Source organism: Ooceraea biroi, chromosome 12, assembly GCF_003672135.1.
Source record: "Ooceraea biroi isolate clonal line C1 chromosome 12, Obir_v5.4, whole genome shotgun sequence".
Lineage (NCBI taxonomy): Eukaryota > Metazoa > Arthropoda > Insecta > Hymenoptera > Formicidae > Ooceraea > Ooceraea biroi.
In genome coordinates this window covers 3,863,823-3,886,498 of record NC_039517.1, presented here as the reverse complement: position 1 = coordinate 3,886,498, position 22,676 = coordinate 3,863,823, and the positions used below count along the sequence as shown (strand labels likewise).

The window sequence follows — 22,676 nt, the reverse complement described above, 5'->3', positions numbered from 1 at the left end:
GAGTGCCGAGCCGCTCGAGGTATAGGATTATTATTGCGAATGTCGCAAAATGGTATGGACTTTTCTCTTCATCTCGATCTGCTCTATTGGCATACGAGAGGTTAGGCGATTATTACGGGACACCCTGTATAAAAAAATATAAGAAGAGAACGCGTTTTTTCATCCGCCATCACTTCACAGCCATTCCACTAACTAATTTCATTTCACTAGAGGAGGAAAACGTGCCGTCCGTGCCGATCCGTTTCCCGAACACGCATCAACACGCACGACACGAAACAATAGAATGCTGCTGGAGTGCCCTGCGATTAACCAGAATTCTGATTGCATCTTCGTTTGTTCTTATGTCTAGTGTAATATAACTAGAAGTTTTATAGATCCAACTGGAAAATACTAACCAAATTCTTACAGTACAGTCTATCAAACGTTCTAGTTATAAAATATCCAGTCCTATCGTGATAACTAGAAATTCTTGGTTAGTTTAACCAAACTGCATTCTATCAGATACGTCTTGTTGATACAACCAAATCATTTTTCTCAGTGTACTAATTCGAAAAAGTAATCGCTGAAAGGGCTCCTAGATGAGCCTTGCATGATTTAATAACGCGGGTCGTCAAACATTCACGACCCTGAATCTACTTCTTGTTCTGGGAAATACAGCGGGATTAATTGCGACAGCGTTTCACATGAGCAGAAAATGAACTATTGATCACGTAGACGACCGCACTAAAATCTAGTATGACAAGTAGGTAGTGTCTCTCTCTCTTTCTCTCCGTTCTGCGTCAGCCTGTATCCTTTACGCTACGTTAGCCACAAAGGACGCGTGTTATCCGAAAAAGGTCTGTCGCTCGTTCCTTTTTCTTTGCTTCTGTCAATTTTATATACTTAATTTTTTCTGTGTCCGAGATCCATTTCTTCGTTGTACTTGTCATGCAGCTACGCGCAGATGCAATTTGTTGTAATCGCTTCTGGTCATTGCCATACGTACTTTAACACACGAGCATAAAAGGAGGAACGTGTATACAGCTTTTTCTTTTTTTTTTGATGTTACAAAACTGGATGCAATACGAATTGTACAACGACCGCTTCATCGGCACTCGAGACTTTCGTGAACGGATTTACGGAGTTCCCGTGTTCCCCATAACCATCAGCCATGCGACGAAAAGCCGTTTTGCCATTCGCGCGCTCAGAGCATGGGGGAGAAGCTCGTCCCGCGTAGATGGAATGCCACGAAATTTATATGACGGAGCCAAGTTCACGACGGGTTAATAATATGGACTGGCATCCCGTACTTCTGTCTGCCTCTTTCTCCCCGTGTTTTCTCTCCGTCATCTCCCTCATTCTCGGTAGGATCAATAGTCTGGTCCGAAGCAGAGCCGTCCTTGAAGACTGCATCGTCGGGCGACGAGTTTCCAATTTTCACTCGCCTCTTCTGTCTTCCCAATATTAACGCCTCGAAGTGAGGACGATCGATGCTCTTTGTATTCTGCAAGCAGAAGCGGAAATGCTGAGACTTCTACTTTACGCGAACGGTGGCTCAACCTACTTTTTCGAGAACTCGGTGGAATTAGTCTAGATTTAATTTCCAACTTGGAAACTAATTTCCTCGAGTTGATAAAAAAGAGAGTTGGGTCGACTGGGTGCTGGGAGTAGTAATTAATCTTTCGAATGTTTCATGTCCGGCATGTAAGAATCCTCTTTCCAAGTTTGCGACGTGCCAGGTTGCTTTTTAATCCCGAAACCACCATTGTTTTTCGTCATATCCTTCGTACTACTCATCGCAGTTTTCGGATTTAATCTCTCAATTGTTTCGTGAGGTATTTGTTGTCTCGCGTATCCGACGTCGAAAACCGTGCTCGGTAATCCAAGAGAGAAACCAGTCGCGGATCATCTGCCGTACTGGTATTACATATCGCGGAGAACAATCCAAAGGTGAACGGCTGGAGTGAACCTGGGTCACCGAGACGATGGTGCACTTCCTGCGCACCGTTTCGCTTTATGCCGATTTATTACGCCTTACATAATTTACAATATTTTTTCATCACGATGCATCTTATTAGAAGAAGCGTACCTATTTGATGTCAGCTCGATCGTCACACCTATATGCACGTCGCGACGATCGTTAATTAGTAACGCGGAAACGAGCTGCCGAGTTAAATGTAATTGCATTAAGCACTCCGTTGCGTGGAGATATAATGCCGCGTGCACGCGCGCATGCCGCATGCGCTCGTCCTCTCATTTCACACGCGCGCGCTTTTACACGCACGTGTGTAACAGCGAAGGGCTCGGCTGATAGCTAACTTGTGTCGAGGAACTTCAATTTGCAATATCGTACGTGGTATCAAACCAACGGCACTATTAAACCGCGTGCGGGCTCTTACGTAAGCGTAATTTGATTAAAAATTTCGCTGATGGAGTAAGTTTTTCGTCGCGCTTTTTGCTCTCGATAATAATCGTATGAAGAGCAGTGTTGTGGCTTTTAATGAGTACGAGATTTGATGAATCGAGTACGCGGTATACTTTACGAGACGTCTCCAGTCGCCGCAGTTTCTATGTGTGAGATTCACCGTTAGTGTCTTTTGAATCGTGAGCCACATCCGTCGTAGTACTACCACAAGGACGCCGCTGCAGAAATAGGATCGCGTTCAGCCCCCGAACTTCCGCCGCGCCGGCACACTTCCGGTTTCTCCGTTCCGTAACTCTAACGACTAAGAGAGGAAGGGCGCGGCGGCTTGACTCGCTCGTTTTCATACACGCAAGGTGTTCTTCGAAAGACAGAGCGGTAATTTTGTACGGACAGTTTCAGCTAATAATTATAAGAAAAGCCAATTGAGGCTTTGGGTACTTTTATCTGGTCGGCAAAAGCGTATGCATCAAGAATTGAGCTCGTGATCGTTACGCTACTTATCGTTCCTTTTCGATCATCTTGTGATCCATCGAGCGGCGATCTTTCGTTTTTCCTACTTTGGGCTGTGGAGGAAATGTCGTGAAGGAAACTCAATACCGCGAGAGCCCGTCTCGAGCGCAATGATACGGAAGATCGGTTGAAGAGGATGGGATGGGATGGATGAGACGATTTCTTTCTATCGGTGGTAGTCTTTCGCTAAACGAAGTCGTCGGCCACTTTGACGTACTCCGTTAGGATGTGATCGGACAATGTTTTTTCTCCTTTTTATTTCTTCATCGGGTGATTATTGTTTTTTTACAATTTAACGAACCGCGAATGATTATCAAATGAGGCGTGCAAGCTATTTGCGAAATTATCAAGCGACGCGGTAGATTGCGCGCGTGTGGTGTGTGTGAGATGCGAGAATTACAATTGTTCTCGTACTATCTCAAATTGTTTTTACCTTTGTGAGTTAACATTACATGACATTTCAAAGGAAGAATTTAGGCGACAAAGTGCGCAAGGTGAAAATTAACAATTCTCTGCTTCGTCGCATCTTATTGTCTTACTATACTTGAATTAACCTTTATTTTAGCCGTCATAAAGAATGCGATCACTAGAAAAATGCTTTGTGCATTTTGATTCATGTGTGTGTTCGATGATAAAACAGCAAAGCACAAAGATCCTGTGGGGAAAAGCGCGATGATGGGGAGCGGCGGGACGCGCAGATGAAAGAGACGAGGGATCAAAGAGTGAGGCCGGCCGAGAACCGCGAAATAAAACGATCACGATCAAACGAGACCCGTCGAATAGGCCAAAAAAGAGAGAGTGGACGGGGGAGGAAGATTGTTGAAAGCGCGCACGGGAGGACTGACAGGATAAGGTGGCGAGAAGGATGGGATTCTGGGGTGGCGGATCCGGTGCAGGATGAAGAAGAACCGACTCCTTGCATCCATGATCGCCTGCAAAAAACGATGTAGTTGATATTTTTTATCCGAGTTGCGACTAAACGCAAAATTAAAATCTCAGTGACGAGGCGATGAACATCAATTTATCACAAGGATCATCGGTGTATCCGTCGCGATATTTTTTGCGTGATTATGTTGTGCACGAAGTGCGTGTGTGCTCTTTCATCGCTATGATGGATCGCTGGGACGGGGCGATGAAGCGACAGCACTTCAAATTTCTGGCCAAACCACTCTCCCCTTCTCGCGTGGTTGGTTCCTCCGAATTTCAAGGCCGATGCCCACGGGTTGTCCGGCGGTTATCTCGTGTCTATCGATAGCCGTTACCTCTTAGATTCGGCTCGTGTTCCAGTATGTTAAACTTCGAGGTGCATTTACGCGAATGTTTTATTCAAGAATTATCTCGATTATACTCTAACGTTGACGCATAATCGGCGTACATGAGATTATCTCGTTGTTTTCAGGGCAAAATTGTACGTTAAGGCGGGAACATAATATCGCATCTTCCTCCTGCTTTCGATCTTCTTTAGTCTCTCGCCATACGGGCAAGGTAGTTAGCTCGAACAACGAGGTGGTGTTATATCCCTGAGATTCGGCTGGCCGGGTCAGGCGGGGTCGCAGCTCCATTGTATCGGCGAACGCTTCTAACCCGGTGCACTGCACTCAGGGCCGTATCGATGCATGATGTCGAGCATTCTTGTCCACCCATGATTCTTCCATCGTTCCATCCATCACACAGGTGCGGTTAATTATTCCACTGACAAAGGTAGTAAAGACGAAGCCAGTCTTTACTCAAGGCGCGTGTGTAGAAATTTATTTGCCGTTTCGCTGCTTCGTATAAAACCGAATTAACGATACGAGAAGGATCTCGTCTGACTTATCGTAAGGGGATAATTCAATGCGGGCAGTAAATTAGCCGCGAAGCAGGAACGTCGTCGTCGTCGTCGAACGTAAAGTTCCTCCGCGCTACCTACGTACTCGGCCGGCGATTTGGCCGTCTTAGCCTATTTCATATAATTTTTTCGCAGTGCTATCTTTTTCGATCTGCAGACCGGAACGTAATAACGTGTGTACGCGAGGCGGCCGGCAGTCCCGGTAACGGTCGATACATACCTGATCGAAGCGTAGGAACGGGATGTAACGACGACGGGGCGACGGTGCAACGGCAGCATCGGCGACCGCAACCAGCGTTTTCCTCTCTCGTTCCTCTCTTTCTCGTTCTCTCTTGTTCGCCTCGCGATGCGCGGTGCGCGCAGCATCGAGAGTGGCTGTATCGGGCACCCTGCTGCCACACTGACTCTGATATACTCGCGAGATATCCGGGCAAGATTTAGTGCATCCTTTTGCTAGCTGCCCCGCAGAAAATCTTCGCCGGGAATCTCCCTTACAACCGATCGAAATGTTTCTCCTGTCCTTGAAATGAATACCACGGGTGGGAAAACAAGGTGAGCACCGTGCAAACGACAGAGGCGAAACTCCCCTGCCCCGCCGTTCTTTTCTTACCATTTCTCCGCTGCTGCTTCTCCACTTGGTCTTGTTTTTATGCGTCTTTGCGCGCAATCGTCGCCGCGCCGCCACCCTGAGGACGCATCGGGTTGGTTAGCCGGTTCCTTACCGGTCCGTGCAGCATCCCGAAACTCTCCCGTCTAGTCTCGTTTGATCCTTCAAACGTTCGCTCAAGTGCTTTGCGCGAGTCTTCTCAGAGAGCGAATGCTCAATAAAAGATGCTCGACTGAAACTTAGAGTGTACGTGGTACGGGCAAGCTTCTCGTGAGAAGATGACACAGCTGTTTCACCTGAATTACGATTCAGTCCCGCGACATGGGAATCCGCGAGAAAATAATAAAACAGAAATTCTCAAGCCTCGAGGTTTTCCGATCCTCCGCTCAGCGAGACATAAATTTCTCCGAGGGAGACCGAGAAATCGAACGCTCGAGTCGCGCGTTAGATATTAATCGCATTTAACAAGACGTCGCTAACTCTCCAATTTCTTACGATCCGTCCGAGACGGAGGAGCTCGAGGAGTACGAGGGAGTACGAAGGGTTGGAGAGAAATTTCGGTTTTTCATTGCGAGTAGAACTACCTGCCAGCGCGAATCTCCGCATAAATTCTCGGCTCTCCGGCCAATAAATCGCGTGCGGGTCCTTCTTGGTTGTAAGACGTCGCGATGCCGAGCCAGCATCGCCGGCGTTATATTCCGGCCCTCCGCCGGAACTTGCGTTTCCCTCCTCCCCCTCCCTCGTCGTCCTCTTCTTCCGTTCACCATCCTCCTCATTCGCTGCGAGACGCCACGCTGCCAGACGTCGGGTCTCGTCTCTGCGTTTTCTTTTTCACGAGAGTACGTGGCCGTCTTTTCCTGTCACGTTTCCACCCTTCCCCTTTCCCTTGTCCCTATCTCTCGTCCCTGGGCACCCGATGCCTTCTTTCTCTTAAAATAATCAGGCAAGCCGTTGGATCTCGGAAATGAAAGTACGAAATCTCGCGAGATCTCTGCGCGGATTTTTCGACGTTTCAAAACTGTTTTCTTTGAGGAGTTGTACAAGATTATTGTTCCATGACACTCGCTCTCTCTTTCTCTGATAAAAGCCGGCGACAAATGATACTGCGATTCTGCGACAATATCGCACGAGAGATTGTGCGCGAGGGTTTAAGACCCCAAAGGCAACCCGACAATTTTATTTTATTTTTTTTTAGCTGGCGGTACATCGACAGCAGCGTGGCTTTATCTTCTTACTCTCCTTTTTCTCACGTCCCCGCCGAACGGCGCAATTCTTTTTGGCCTGGCGCGTCTGCGCTCGTCAAACCGCGCGAGAGGCCGCCTTTTTCATTTTGGCGCCCGCAGCTATGGTTTTAAATGCAAATTTCGGGCCTGTGCCGGACGACGGCGAGCGTTGACCGCCGAGGGTTCGGTCTCGTCGGGCTCGGACCAGCATCGGATTTGCGTAAGAATAGCGATGGACGCACAGACCGCCGATGGTCAGGCTAAATGATTCGCGGTTGCATGAACTCATCCCTGTAAATGAACCGCGTTGCAATTACCGGACGTACGCGAGAACCGCGTAATGACGATTACATTTAACAACGAGCGCCGACATCCCTCGCCAATCTCCCTGCTATATAAGCGCGATACGATTCTCCCAATTATTTTTATGCGTTTCTCTCAATTGGTCACGGGTTATTCGAATGCATTAAAGTACGTGATATTTCATATGCGCAAGGTCGAGTGTTTAATTCCAATTAAAGCACGCAGGGTCAACGTAATTACGTGGCATTCGCGATGCTCAATTAAATTTCTAATTAGGCTGAATTACGTCATGCGCGATTTGTTAATTGGTTGTCATCGCTTAAGTAATAAGACGACCGTCTCATTTTTAATCGCTGTTATTCCGAATTACGTTTGCACGTCCACGCAAATCGATAAAAAGTGCCGTTGACCAACGCGTGCGCTATTTTATCTCACCTTCATACATCACATTCGGAAGAAGGATATCCCGAGGAGCGTCACAACACCCGTTACAAGCGTTATAAAGAATCACGGTGAACCCAACATCGTGGGGTGGTCCCGATTCGCGGTCGTTTGTACCCGAGCCCGAAAAGGGCTAGGATGCAAGAGAGAGAGAGAGAGAGAACAGTAAAACAGAAAGAAGGATGTGAGTACCAAAAAGGAGCAAACGGAGGGCGGAGGCGAACGAGAGCGAGAGTGAGCGTTGCGGTCGTGTTAAAGCAGAAGGCCGCCAGTTCGGCAAAAGTCGAGGTAAGAGAAGGAGAAAGACAGAGGCAGAAGAACGCGGAGATAAAAGGAGAACGAAGACCTGAAAGCTGAAAGCGAGCCGCTGACACCACGGAATGATGAATGCATTTGGGGAAGAAGCCGCATAAATCCTCGAGGGTATTGCCGCGGACCGGCCAGCGCGTTTCGGTCGAACTTAGCCTTGAATTCACGCGGACCTTGTTGTTGATAAGAGCAGCTAGATGTGGCTCGTCTGCGGCTTCGATTCTTCCCACAGCATTATCCTTGAGTTATTGGTTTACCAATGCCGTGGCATTGGAAGACGTATCCGTTTCCAAGCATTTCCATGCATTTAAGAGATTCGAAACCATCACTTTTATGCTCAACGAAGAAGCCAAAAGCCGATAGAGTCGTCGAGCATTTATTCCTAGCTGATCGATCTGCTAAACGCGAGAAAGTGAAATGCCGATCACTCGCTCGCTCCGTTTGCGCGGTGGTCAAGCACGGGCGCGGCGAGACACGCTCGTCGAGCGGCGTGGGAAGCTATGGCGAAAGGTTACGGCTATCGCGGAAATATTTCACCGTCTTAGGGAGCCGGCCCCGCCGATCTCGTCGGATCGCGCACGCTGGGTATTTATCGTAATAGGTAGCCGCGTGTGCACGCTGCTCGGTCATCGCGTAATGTATCGTACACTCGTCCAGACGGCGGGATAATAAAGCAAGCGTACGCGCGAATGGTGGTGCGAGAGAGCTAGAGAAAAGTTATTTTCGAGGGGGGTACGCCGAGGCGACTCGGATGTGGTAGCATTTGTCCATTAAGGGAGAGTAACCGTTGGTACCACGGTCGCCTCGAGAGAATTTCATCGTCGCACACATCGTGACAGCTGCACCCTCAGAAAGGATTTCTGATAACAAGACGAAAAATATTCTTGACTAATTTAATCGTATTACAAGTATAAAAAATATGAAAATAAAACAATTTTTAATTTAAATCAGTAATTTCTATTTCTATATATTCTTCTCTCTCGAATTAAATAACATTGTCTTACTGTCTTCAGACAAGAGTAACATGTACAAATTTATGCTCATATATTCTTGTACGTAGAATAATTTGATATTAGCGCCACTTTATAGTAGGCTTTGTCCATGTCGACGCGTCATTTTCTCACAGTCGCTCGTCGACTCGGCGCTTCTGCGTCCTTTATTCCGATAAAACGGCCAATATTTATGTGTTGCAATCGAAAATCGGGAAAGTGTTTCTGTTGTTTACAATGAATAAGTGCAATACTCTACAAGAAATATTAAAAGATATGGAAATGTAAGTAAGTATATACAATATACTTACTTGAGAAATAAGATTCGAGATAAGACATTTCCATACCTTTTAATATTTCTTGTAGAGTATTGCACTTATTCATTGTAAATAACAGAAACACTTTCCCGATTTTCGATTGCAACACATAAATATTGACCGTTTTGTGCAGATTCTACAAATTCTCTTAGAAGAATAGAATAAGATGTCTTTTAGATCTCACAATATTCTTAAATGAAGAATATTTTGAACTTGCTACAAATTTGTATCTAAATCCTTCTGAGAAAATTAATGGGATAGCACGAAGATTATTTGAATCTAGATTTTCGAATTTTCTATCCAAGATTAAAATATGCTTCTTTTCAATAATAAATATGATTGTCGCTATAGCGATCTTATTTTATGATAGATTAAAGAGTAATAGCATTAAGTCCAGAAATCTTTTCTGTAGGTGTGTAGTTCTGCTATACATCTGAAGCGGTCTTGTGCGAGCCAAGATGATCGCGGGACTACGGGTGTCCGACATTTAAAATGGTCCTTATTCCTTGGTTAAGGAATAAGCCGAGAGACGTGGCCAGCTGCCAAGTACGTGACGGGAATAAGGTCGTAGTCTCGTTGATTTCCATGCTTGCGTTTGTCCGGCCGTTGCCAAAACTTTATGCTAGCGTTTTGGCTGCCGAAAGGCTCCGTTAATTTCGCGATACGATCGATTTAAATCAGCGTAGTTCAATCTCGCAACATCGATCGCAGATTTTTTCTTCTTTTTTTAACGTGATTTTCTCGTTGTTCCTTCCCGCGCATACACAAGATTTCTAGTTATCTGTGCAAGTACTTGGAGCCGTTCCTTCATTGCACTTAATGATGCGGATTCGTAGCACGATGACGTAACATGTGCAGTCTCGGCCTAGACACGTGGGCGCGTGACTTAATAGAACTGTCTCAGAGTTTCGCTGAGCAAATCGCACTCGCATCAAGCAATTCGTAGCTGCTCCAAATGATAAAATTGCCGGATCCTCATTGTTGTATCAAAGTCCACATTTCCAATGTTACTTAAACTGAAAGATGTCAAGTTTTAGCAATTGCATATGTATAATACAATTGTATATGCAGTACAGTGAATAGAATTATGACGAAAAGCGATGATTTTTTACTATGTATTTACTGCATAAAAGGAAATATATTTTTATTGTGTTAACATGTATACACACGTTCATTTTAGAATTTTCGAGGATTCTAAGAGGAAAGATCTTGTTCGTTTGGCGAAAGGAGGAAAGGCGGTGTGCGTTCCTCTGGAGTTTTGCCGCGGCGAATCCCGCGCGCGTTTCGCGCGAGACTTGGAAAAGAGACGCACAGAAAACAAATGGAATTGCATACACGGCGCGAGCGAAGGCTTATTGCGTAAAATGAATCACAAGTGGTCAGGCAGGCTCGCGCGAACGTGCAACCGGTCAAAGGAACCCCCCGATTCTATTGCGAGCCCCGACCGGTTGACGATGGAATTTCTGTTCGGTCTCTCGTTGTGTTCTTCCTCTTTCTCCGTACCGCGCCTAGACCGTTGTCACGTTTGCCGATTATGCTTCGACTTTTCTATTTTCCGTCCTCTCGTCGCGTTCGAATAGGAACCGTGGTCGCAGCTGTTATCAAAGTACACAAGTTCTCAGAGATAAAGTTACTCGGAATTATTTCGACATTGTCGTCATTAGATAAAGATATCGAAAGTGATGTAGTGTTGCCTAGAGTTCTCGATGATTTAAAATTCGTTAAAACAATAAATGAAAAAGTTCTAGCCATTAAAATGTTTTTCTTTTCCGAGGAGTTCTGTGCTATTTATATTGTTATTTGGCATATTGCGAAGAGGTCTCGACGATTGAATATCCTTTAGATTTAGAAATGAAAAAGTTCTAGCCATTAAAATTTTTTTCTTTTCCGAGGAGTTCTGTGCTATTTATATTGTTATTTGGCATATTGCCTAGAGCTCTCGATGGTTTAAAATTCGTTAAAACAATAAATGAAAAAGTTCTAGCCATTAAAATTTTTTTCATTTTCCAAGGAGTTCTGTGCTATTTATATTGTTATTTGGCATATTGCGAAGAGGTCTCGACGATTGAATATCCTTTAGATTTAGAAATGAAAAAGTTCTAGCCATTAAAATTTTTTTCTTTTCCGAGGAGTTCTGTGCTATTTATATTGTTATTTGGCATATTGCGAAGAGGTCTCGACGATTGAAAATCCTTTAGATTTAGAAATGAAAACGTTCTAGCCATTAAAATCGCGAAAAGGCGGCCTCAACTTTTCGATAAAAAAGAACTTCAAGAAGTTAACACGCCTTTTTTAGAATAGGAGGATGATATCCAAAGTGAAATATCGTACTGGCAGTCTACTCGAGGCAGGCCGCGAATATGTTCTCCATTCTGGACAAATTGAATTTAAGGCGAAGTGAGGTAACTCCGGCAGACGTCGAGACTGCCCTGGCGAGGATCGAAGTGCAGGTATTCGCCGGGGGTTTTCCTCGATTCCACGTTGCTCTGGAACTCCGCTGAGAGAAAGTGCCGCGCCCCCTCCGGGAACGTCAGTCCGAGTTCTTCGGATCGGGCCACGAATTGCCTCGAAGCCGATTCTCGGCCGCCGCGCGCGTGACGCAATCGCTTATATCGTCCATGTCGCAAGAGAGCACCGAGTTTCGGCCGGTAACCGTAAATCTCGATTTGCACGGCCATCGCAGGGCATCTGTCTTTACCACTAATAGCGCGGAGCTTCTTGACGGAGCGATTTAACGATCGCTCGAACGTTTCGAAAAGTTCCTCCCGGCACTCTCGTCGTTGCAGGAGGAAGTTGAGACTTTGTCAAGTTGGTAGAGCTATTAAAAATTTCGGCCGGAGATTCCTCCCGCTTCCGTTCTCCACTGAGTTATAATTGTTGACGGTTACCCAAGAACAGCCGCGTTTAAACCCCAGCTGGTCTCTCTCGCCACGACAGAAGATGCGGACCCCGCATCTGGCTGATTTAAAGCGGCCATAATTTATCAATTTAGTGGGGCATTTTTCATCGGATGGTCCGTCTGTCTGGTCTTCATAGGTACAACATCACGATAGGACGTGAGCCGTGCACATAAGGCGATATACCATACACACCGGACGTGCCTCCCCGTTGCGCGCGAGGTAGGCAGCAGCAGAGCGACGCGATATTTACAGTCGCCGCTTACCCACATCCACACAACGCGGTTTTACTCCTTTATCCTCTCCTCTCCCTCCTGTCTGCCCCCGCACCCTCCATTCCCGGTTAACACCCACGCACGGGCACACGGATGAGAGAGATACAGAGCCGTGTAAACGTTACACGCGCTCCACGCAGCTCTATACGGAGCCGCTGCCGCAGCTGCGCTTCGTCTTTCTTCGAGAGAGCACCCGGAGGATTTCGTGATTCAGGTTTTCCTCCGGGATACGATAGATAGACGATGGTGGTGGTGGCGGTAGTAGATAGACGCGCGCGCGCAGGAAGTGCAAACGCTTGCATTATCGTCTGGAGTACACAACGGATATTGGAATAACCGGCGGAGATATATATTAACACTGAAAGGGCCGACGGACAGACCGTATACACCACAATAGTCCTCCTAGACAGCGGAATTTTACGGAACGTTCTCGCGGAAGTCCCCGTCACAGGTTGAAAGCTGCAAAATGCGAGAGACCAGGCGCGAGGAAACACGGAAGGGAGAAGCTTTGCTTTGGATATGAAATATACGCGGTCCCGCTCGAAAAAGAGACTGACGGGATTAGTTTTGACTAACGTTCTTCTCTGTGTCCCGGTGAGAGGGCAGACAGAAGGATCGCGTCGTGGAGATGATGACGTGGGAAAGCGCGGGATTAAATCGAGCGTGAATCGAATAACCGCTTCGATCTTCCGCCGTGCATCAACTTTACGCGGGTATCGCGCGGGGATCCGAGTTTCCAGGATTATCGTCGAAAGGGTCCCACCGCACGTAGTACCACCTCCGCATACGGAGATCGTTAACGACTCTTCGCGGGCCCCGGCACAGCTAAAGGGGCGGAGTCGTGGGTGGAAAAGTGTAGGTAGCCGCGGTAGGTGACTAAACACACTCTAAACTTAGACGATACGACCTTCCTGTCTCACGGTTGACTTCCTGGCTCTTTCTTCCTCGTGCAGGGAAGCGGATGCAGCGTTGGGAGACCGAGACGGTAAAGAATATTGCTACGCGGCACCGTGGGATCATTTATTCGTTTAAACGGATGCAAATGCGAGGTGAAAAGCCGCACGTAACGGTGAAGCGCAATTATCGATATTTGCGAGGGATGGGTGGTAATTACCTCGGGGCATCGTATTATTGTCAAATAATATGGAGATATAGCGCATATATTTATATAGATATTACTGTCGCATGTTGGTGTCGTTAAAATATGATGCAGATTATTATATTATTGCGCGCGGATTATATCGAATCGTTGAATGATGCAAATCATGCGTGAGCTGTAATATTAATTTAATTTATTTTTAAGCATATATCTATATCGACATTTTTTCGATGTTTCTGACGGATAGATCTGACGGATAAAGTTAATGATACAGTCAAGAGGGTTCTATCGCTGACAAGCGGGACCCTTGGTGGGCGTATAGAAGGTTGCGATAGAAGCCTCGCGATCAATCGATCAAATGTCAAATATACGTCAGGAACTCGTCTTTCACCTAAAGCTCTGCTCGACGAGGTCTCGTCCCTCGTACCTCGTCTCACCCCCTTAAATTAATAGATCGGCGATGCTCGGAAAGCGGAAACAGGTCAACTTCGGTCGACCTTTCACATTCTCTCTCTCTTTCTCTCTCTATTAATTTCCAAAGTTTGCAAAGTCGAGAACGTGTGAACTTTCACTCGCGCTCACTAGCGCCTTCCATAAGAAAATATTGTATTTCCGTTAACAAGAGAACATAGTTCCTTCGCTCGAAAAGTTTCTGTTCCCTGCTCGAGTTACAATTAAATTTATAATGTAAAGTGTCGATGAAAAGGAGGTGGAGGCTCGTTCCGTCGTCCTCAATGCTAAATTGTTCCGGTTTAACAGCACCGGACTCATCGAGAGGGGCGAACCATGAGATTCACGAGGGATCGTCACATCCTCCACAAATTAAAAGAGAGGGCGGCCGCGCTGCCGATCTGAAATAGAGGTCAAACGACGAGTGAACTAAATTGGAGTCGATCTAATCTGAGAGAACCTTGCGCTCACTAGTTTTTTCACTGTGTTCCCCTACGGCGAAAAAATCTATCGTCACACACGAGATCCAGCGTCCGGCGCGATGACGATGACGATGACGTGGATTCGATTGACAATCCGTAAGCGATTGTATCTCCGCCGCGATTTGTATCTCCGCTTGACACCTCATTTAATTAAGCTACAAGTTGCGTAACGCGCGATCGTATCGTTAGGCGTTGGCGTTTCACGGACGAACGGCGAAAACGCATTTCGTCGAACACGGGCGATTATCGGATAATAATTATCACGTGATCGTTCAGTAATGGACAGTCATGCGTACATCACGTCCTTGTGCCAGTCGCAATCTTGAGGAAAACGAGCGACAGTCGACCACTCATCCCCCTCGCCTTATCGAACAAAGCGTTATCGCGGCGCTTTGACGATTCAGCCGCGATAAATCAACCGGTCGTCCACGACGATCGACGGGACCTCCCTTTTTTTCTTGCGTCCGTGGACGATTCATTACTGCTTGCTTCCGTAGGATGTGCGAGGACTTTTAAGGCGACGACGCAACGGTGGCGGCGATCCATCTTGCAACCTCGCAGGAAGTGGAGTTAAAGCCAGAAAAGGCGCTATTACCGTTCTTAATGAGGATCGTTACGTTAGAAAACGGTCGCGAATCGGCGGAGTGAAAGTTTTCTCCGGAACTTGAAAGCAGGGCGCAGGCAGTTTATTTGTACGATATACCGATGATATGCGCGACAATATGGGGGTGTGTCGATATTGCGATGAAAGTATCGATCGGATACTGCTGTCTTGAAACAACAATGTGAAATAACGCACGCCATTTTCGGCATGTTTGCCAGCGAAAATGGACGCAAACGATCGACCATTATACCTCACGCGGAATCTGCTCTTCCGTGTGCATTGCCTTCGCCAACGTACGGCCGGATGCGACATTAGCGAATGAGTGCAGTTTGGTACATCCCTCTTTATGTACCTACCGTAATGTGCGATTTAACCTACGTTGACACATCATGTTAACGCTCGATGATCGTCGAGAGATTATTCTGGGCATCCTGTAAGCGATACCGCATTATATTCATTTTTCTTATTCATACACAATTCATCCCCTGCTCTCATCCGTGTTCTGCAATTCGATATTCAATGTCCCGGTTTCGTTACTTCCTTTAAGGATTCAGTGCTGACGAGGGGATACACCTATTTATACGCCAACGGCATGTCCTTCAAGGTGTTCGTCCTCCTCTTGACCTTCCACCCTCGATATCCCACCTCCGATTGCGACTAATCGTTCGTCCACTCACGACTCTCGATATGTATTTACTTTCGCACACCCTCACAAACCCTCCACCACCACCACCACTATACCACCATCAACGTGAGCGGCGGAAACAACAACGAGCGAGGGTGGTGTCCAACCCTCTCGGTGGCCGGCAAGGACAGGGGAGACGAGAGAAAGGGTAAGAGGACGGCGGGAGGGGCAGGGCGGAGAGAGCACTCGGTCGATCTCTCGTCGTTGCCAGGCGACCAACATCCACCACCAGGCTCACTCTCAACCCCCGCGACTAACCCCTAGGAGCGTAACTCCTGAAAACCGGCGCCATCTATGCCGCCCCATCTGCGGGGAGCGAGAGGCTTCATTCTCTCTCTCCCTCTCGGGTCAGGGGTGCCCCCTCGATCCCCGCGACCGTAGTCGCGCAATGCACCCCGCGATGTTCGGTCCCGCACTCGGAGGTGCCGCCGGTCGTCGTGCGTTTCGCTTTCATCGAGCGTTGTCCTGCCCCCCGATCATGCGTTCGGCGATCGGAGGGCGGTGGTGAGTCCCGGTGAGAATCACCCCATCGAGGATCTCGTCCTGGCGACGCGAGACGGCTCCTCCGGCCGGGAGTTTGCGACCAGCGGCATCGGGGGTTGTGTCGTCGCCATATTGCTGAGGCGACGTCTCCCCCGAAGTATAACGCGATCCGCGGCGAGTTACGGTGCTGGCATGTCGGTGGATGCTACGCGGGTGCGTTGTTTTTCGACAATGGCCGTCGGTGGTGAGAACGCGCGATAACCCCGGCATCGCGGAGGGTCGCTCGCTCTCTCCCGTCGCTGCGTTCGTGACTGCGAGGGTCGTTGAACCAGGGGTAAGTCGCCAGACGTATCGGTATTGACACGTGCTCTCTCGGAGAATTCTCCACGCTCTTGTGTACACGTAATTGTGCTGCAATCCAATTATCTCACAATTAAATCTTGGACAAGAATGCTTGGGCATCTGTTTTCGAGCCGTTGAACAGTTGAAAGGGGTTAAAGAAACGTAAACATGCACCGAATTTGAAATTTGATTTTTCATGTATCGATAGTTTATTAAATATATTTTTAGATCGAGAATTTCAAGGCTTGCTAAATGTTTTACGATAACAATGTCACGTGAATGGTGCATCTCTAACAAAATTTCGTGAGCCATTCAAGTGGCTAATTAAATTCCATTTCGGTGATGTGTGCAGAGCGATAATTTTGCGTCAATAACTCTTAAACAATTTTATCGCTGTGCAATACACGGCGATAACAGCAGCTAGAAAAAAGTAATGATCGCTCTTATCTTGATAATGAGACTTGATAATACTTGATCGTATCTAATACATGATAATGGCACTTTTATTATATAGATCGATATTCGAACTCTTGACATCATCAGAGGAGTATTCGAAGCGCCTCGTGATAAAGTCGTGAAATAACGACAAGGCGTGGGACGAATTTATATATAACTGCAACGTGTGGGATTTATCCCTCGACTAATAAAAGAATCGGGATGAAAACTCAGTAATACGAGTGTTCGCATCGACGTCATGGCTTTAAATTCAATTTATGCAGTCTTTTAAGCTCGACATGTCGTGTCCTCTTAACCTTTCGACTGCCCAATAAATGATTGAATTATTTCCCGCTATTCCTGTCGTTATCCACCCACACCATCGCATTTCCTTCCAATGCGCCGTCATTTTCGAACCGCCGATAACGAGCGACGCTCGACATTTTTAGTAATTAGTCAGCTTGCACAGGAAACCATCTGATAGAGTCTTGAAGCAAAATAAGGGTGCGTGTTTATTTTAGATAACTTCCAAGCCGCGTGGCAGATCGATCGATTAACGAAGGCGTGCCTTGAGAATAATAACGCATCGTTTTAATTACTCTGCCTTTCAATATTTTTACGCCGTATGCAATTTACGTGGACATTGAAAATTAGGCGCGCTTGGATCAATAATAAAAACGTACATATGTTTGATTCGGTGGAATGTTATTTATTCCTCGAGCCGTATACGATCCTCTAAATTTCTCGGGCCCACCGATAACGAGGAAATCATCGAAGAAGTGGGTGTCGCGAAACTGCCCATGCCGCGCCTAACTTTACGAATTACCGCGCGCAGAAAACATCCTTTATCGTGACAGCAGGAGTCCATCGGCGGAAGATTCTTACGGAGACAATATCGTAGTCGATCGAAGCCGTAGGAGATATCATGTATGATATTATGTCGATATCACGCTCGCGTTTGACGCGCCTATCAACTCCACAGTCTACGATATTGTGCTTACGCGCGTACGAATTATATTCAAAGTCACTAATTTTATTCAAAGCAACGGATACACATTCTCGCGAGCAGGTACCGTTACCAGTCGCGGAACATTGCGAATTTCGAGATCGGCTTCATGTTATCTCGGACACGGACATTCCTCTCTGGGCACGATGACGTTACGGGAGTACGCGCGTCGTTATCGCGACTCGTCGCTTATTCCGCGCGGCGGAATTATTCACACGCGGTTCGCGCGGGGGTATTAATCCCGCCGCGTATATTTCACGCGTCCACGCGCGCGTTCAGCTCGGCACGACTCGACTCGGCGTGGCACGGCATGGCACGACGACGATTCACCACCGCGGGGCAAGATTAAAATTGGGATTAATCAAGCGAGATTACCGGCCGCGGCCGCCCGTGCTTTCCCGCGAGTCGCGCGAGTCCGCGCGATGAGGGGACGCGGTAAAGGCCACGCATCGTCGAGTTGTACTATTTGGCGCGATTCACTTTCCGCAGCGTCGTGGCACGGTGTCGTTGAAAAATAACCCTCCTCGTGCACCACCTTTCCGCCAAGGCCTTGGCGCACGCCGTTCCCTTTATGCGTGCGCGCGAGCGCGCATAATGCAACCGCTGCAAGTCCCAGCTCGGCGCGGCGCGCAGAAAGCGAGAGAGAGCGAGAGAAGAAGATGCTCTCGAAAAAGTGCAGCAACAAAGTTGCGCGGTGCGCACACCCACGTCCGCGAGATCCAGAATGTCAGGGTCGTACCTTAACCCCACGCTGTCCTTGCCGCCTCCGCGCGCACCCTCCTTCCTCCTTTTTTGTCGTCGGATTATATTTCCACCGGCGCAGTTCCCGGATTTTTTTAATTGCTATCCTCTCTCTTTCTCTTGCAAAATCACTGTTAAGCACGACACACTGTTAACCACCGCACGAATTAAGAAACGCTCAGTTAAAAGTAAACCCGTAAACCGACGCCCACGCAGCAGGTACCTGTTATGTGCGTACTTACGTGCGTTCAGGGGCGGATCCGAGACCGAATCGAAGACGGGATGCAGTGCCGTGATCGCGAATTTCATAGAAATCATTTCGAAACGCTTCGGTCATCCATTTACGTTTAATCGTCATTTAATTATGCTCAATCGAACATATCACGTTGAGTTTCTAATTCGGCGTGTCAGCTATCATCTGCCTACACATTGTGGTATCAAATTTACAAATGACATTTGCGTTTCGAATGAGAGTCAGAGATACCACGATTTCTATCTACATTGATTGCGATGCTGTTCCGCCGTCGGAAACAGGCAAATCAGAAAGTTTGCCGAACCTCGCGAATGATCTTAATGAAGCAGAACCTCTCGCGTGATCGGTGCGAGCCGATACGTCCCTGGAAACGCAAGCACAGGGTGGCCGGAGACGGAAAAATGGGAAAGGCTCTCTTTTACCGATGAGTGCCACGAATAAGGGCCACATAAAGACGGGTCATAAAACTATGATTTACGTCTTGTCATTGATGCGTTTGCTGTCCGTCCGTTGCATCGGTCAGTCCACCATACGTCCATACGCATCCATGAGCCCTCCCTCCCTCGGTTCATCATCGCTCCCTCTTATTATCTTTCTTATAGCCTCCCTTCTTGTTCTTGTTCTGCTTCGTTCTCTTCGTCTCTTTTTCTCTCTCTCCTCTGGTTTCGCTGGATAGGCACATCGGACCAGCGATGATCGATTCGTCACTTAGAAAAAGCAACGAGTCGTTATCATCGCGATTATATCATGATCCACTGTGAAACATCACTTGCGAACAAGTGCGAAAATTGTATCAAGCGCATCAATAGTTTCCAAGACTTTTGTGGAAATGAAGCTCGTTAAATAAAAATGTATAAAAATAAATTTGATTAGATGATTAATTCTGAATTAGCTCGCCGTGGAAGCGACCTTGTATCTCTCGCGCAGTGCTCTCCGGATTTCTTCGCTCATTGTTCTCGAAATATAAGTTGTACGTACACGTGTACAGTGCGGTCAGTGGGTTATTTAAAGTTTTAACGCAGTCCGGGCTCTCCCCCAACAGGACGGTTACGTTTAATAGCGTCTGCGGTTTCCCATTAAACTTCTCCGCACCTGACATCTCGCACTTATACTCCTCCGGATTCCATCATTCTCATCCTTCTGCGAAGTCCTACCCTGATTTCCTTCTTTGCTTATGCATAAAGGTATATTCTGAAACAATGTTCACCGACCCTCCTTCCAACATCTTCAAAGTAATCTCTCTGCGTCGTCATTGCCTTACTTGTACTACCCACGAGTGTGGTATCGGTCCTTAATACCGGACAAATGGCGAACGATTAGATCTTGGTCGAGAGAAAATGAACTTCGAATTTGCCAAGAACGAAGAAATGGAGCGATCTCGCTCGATTTGCACGCCGGTGTACCATACGCTGTACATTCCCATGTTACTCCATTACCGAAGATGACGCAAGTACCGCGCCTTAATCGCGAGATTACACGGTTCGCGGTGCAAAAGCTCCGTGTGCGGGACAACGCGTATTTCGAAATAAAAGTCGGCCGAGGTGGCGGCGACGGTGATTCTCGTCGTGGCGTTGAAAACTTTCGAGTGAAAGTGATCGTGCGCGCCGCCGCCGCCGCCACCTCGGCCGCCGCTTGTTAAGATGTCAGTTATCGCTGGCTGTCGGTGATTAATCCGACAGGTTGGAGGCGGAGTTATAAAACGGCGAAACGCGTTATCGCGCGCAAACGCGAGGTAAGGCGCGAGATAAAGACGAATGCGTTCAGGCTGGCCGTCTGCCCCGCGACGATACGTACATCATCCCGGACACGGTTCATCATAGTGATGAGGAAGGACAGAAGTCCATTTATCAGGAGCTCGTTCGCAGAAATCTTTCCAAGTGAGCCGGACGATGACTCAAAGGATACTCGAGATTATCAAGGATCGTTTCATCTTATCTCTCGAGCTTATGAATCATAGATGGTCAGATTTGAAGGCTCTCACTCGGTTCCTGCGGCTGAAAAGCACTAAAGCGAACAGTGCGTACTCAGGGTAGTAGGCAGGCGGGGATGGAAGAAGAAGGGGGGCAAAGTCAGAAGTTAATTAATTAATATTAACGCTTGTCATGGTGGCAAACGCGGTTTGGAAATACGTAGTAGAAATCACGGGGATGTCTGGAAGGTGGAAAAAGTTTTTCTGCAACGTGGCTTCGTAACTACGTGCGATTCAGGGTCGGATCAGGACACCTTAGGAGCTTGGTTAGGCCAGAGATTCTCGCGGAGTGATAGAACAATCTCGAATGCGCTTCATTCGTTTGTTCCATCGTCGGGCTCTCGGTGCAAATCGTTCGCATTGTTTCTACGATAAATCGTTGACACTTGTGCCTTCTTATTTAAATACCGCGACATAATTAATATGCATATGCGTGCAAATTTACGACGCTAACGGCAAGATTAATTCTCCCGGCGTGTATTTTTATGATTCACGGCGCGAACGGTGAATTCACCTCGCGTCCGGCCCTGCGCGGGTACGTCGAGTCGCGACGCGAAGGTGAGCGCGCGGTTAATTTGCATAATCAATTCAAAACGATGAGTCTCGCGCCTCGAACGGATCGGTCATTCTTTTCCCCACGGCCCCCGGTATGGAAGAAAAGCCATTCCCGGCGTTATATAAATTACGGTCGTCTCACCCGGGAGAGGCGCTCTCTTACGATTGTCGAGACGGCGGCGATGTTGGTAGCGGGTAGCGGTAGCAACCGGGTTCTTAAGTCCCGTCGTGGTAGCTCAGCTTCGATTCGGATCTCTGATTACGCATCTCGGGGAGCCGACGTGCATGAAAAATAGAGAGAAAGAAAAGAAATGCTCCGCGCGAACAACGGTGAAGGAGGAAGAAAGCGAGGAAGGAAAACCGCGCTGGTTGCGCGCATCGCCAGGCATAAAACCTTTTACGAGCGTTAAAAATCGCCGTGGCACGGCGCCCCGGCGCCGTTTCTTTATTTCCATTGCGGTAATCCCGTCCTCTCTTTACCGTTATATCTCTTCTCCATGGTCGTAAACAACAAAATCCTTAGTCTCTTTCAATCTTGTTCGTCTCTGCTTCTCAGCGAGAACTTCTTGTCCGCTCTTGTCCTTCGCTGATACGATCAGTAATATTTCATCACTGTTCGTGTTAATAATCAACGTGTACGCTTGCTTCCGTTTCAGATGTGAGCTACTGAAGGTGGAATCCTCAGGAACAGCGAGGTCCTCGCAATGGAGGCAGGACCGAAGCAGCAACAGCAGCAGCAGCCGTCGCCGCCGCAGCAACAGCAGCAACAGCCTCAGCAGCAGCAGCCGACTCAGCAACAGAACTCGCCCGGCAGCGCGGTCCAACCTCAGGGCCAGGTGATCACCGGTCCTCAGGCTGCTGTTGGTTCGGCCTCGCAGAATCAGGGTCAGCAGAATGCGGAGGATGCGCTCGCGGCAGAGAACACCCCCGTCGACGAGGGCGTGCTCCTCGCCCGGATTCACGTGCCCGAGCTCTACGTCAGCAAGTGTCTGCAGTTCCCGAAGGATCAGCTGGTCTGGGACGTGAAGCAGCAGTGCCTGGCGTCCTTGCCCAAGGTATGAACACGCGAGTGTTCGTCGCGTGTACCTTTCTCGTCCGATAGCCCGAATATCCCTTGAGGGAAACCTTGAAAACAGCCTGTTGAGGGAGCGAGGCGGGGGTTTCATCGATGCGCTTAAGGACGATCGAACGATTCTCCGGCGGACTAAAATTTATCTCCCGGCTGCTCGATAACGCGAGACGGACAGGTGGACGGACGGACGAGCGGGCGAATGGGCGAATGTACGGATGAACGAACGAACGAACGAATGAACGGACGGACGGACGGACGGACGGACGGACGGACGGACAGGCTGCACGATGGAAGATGAGGGGGAGAAATTGAAAACGGAACGCATTATTCTCTTTCGCGGCGATAAATCCCGCGCGCGTACCCACCTCTGCCGCGCGTTATTTCTGGCTGGACGATC

At 47.9% G+C, this 22,676-nt stretch overlaps 1 protein-coding gene across 10 annotated transcripts in view; it reads left to right on the top strand.

The window, feature by feature from the left end:
* The window catches only part of LOC105285057 (SH3 and multiple ankyrin repeat domains protein 3), a 121,846-nt gene that overhangs the window by 62,962 nt on the left and 36,208 nt on the right, over window positions 1–22,676 (top strand). For 5 of the 10 annotated variants that reach the window (XM_011349000.2, XM_011348999.2, XM_011348997.2 and 2 more), the window contains exon 3: window positions 21,864–22,263. In XM_011349000.2, the coding sequence (XP_011347302.1) occupies window positions 21,912–22,263 (352 nt within the window). In that variant the 5' untranslated portion in view covers window positions 21,864–21,911. Of the gene's footprint in view, window positions 1–15,774; window positions 16,241–21,863; window positions 22,264–22,676 lie in introns of those variants that run through there. The other 5 variants (XM_011349001.2, XM_011348996.2, XM_011348993.2 and 2 more) reach the window with 2 other exon arrangements.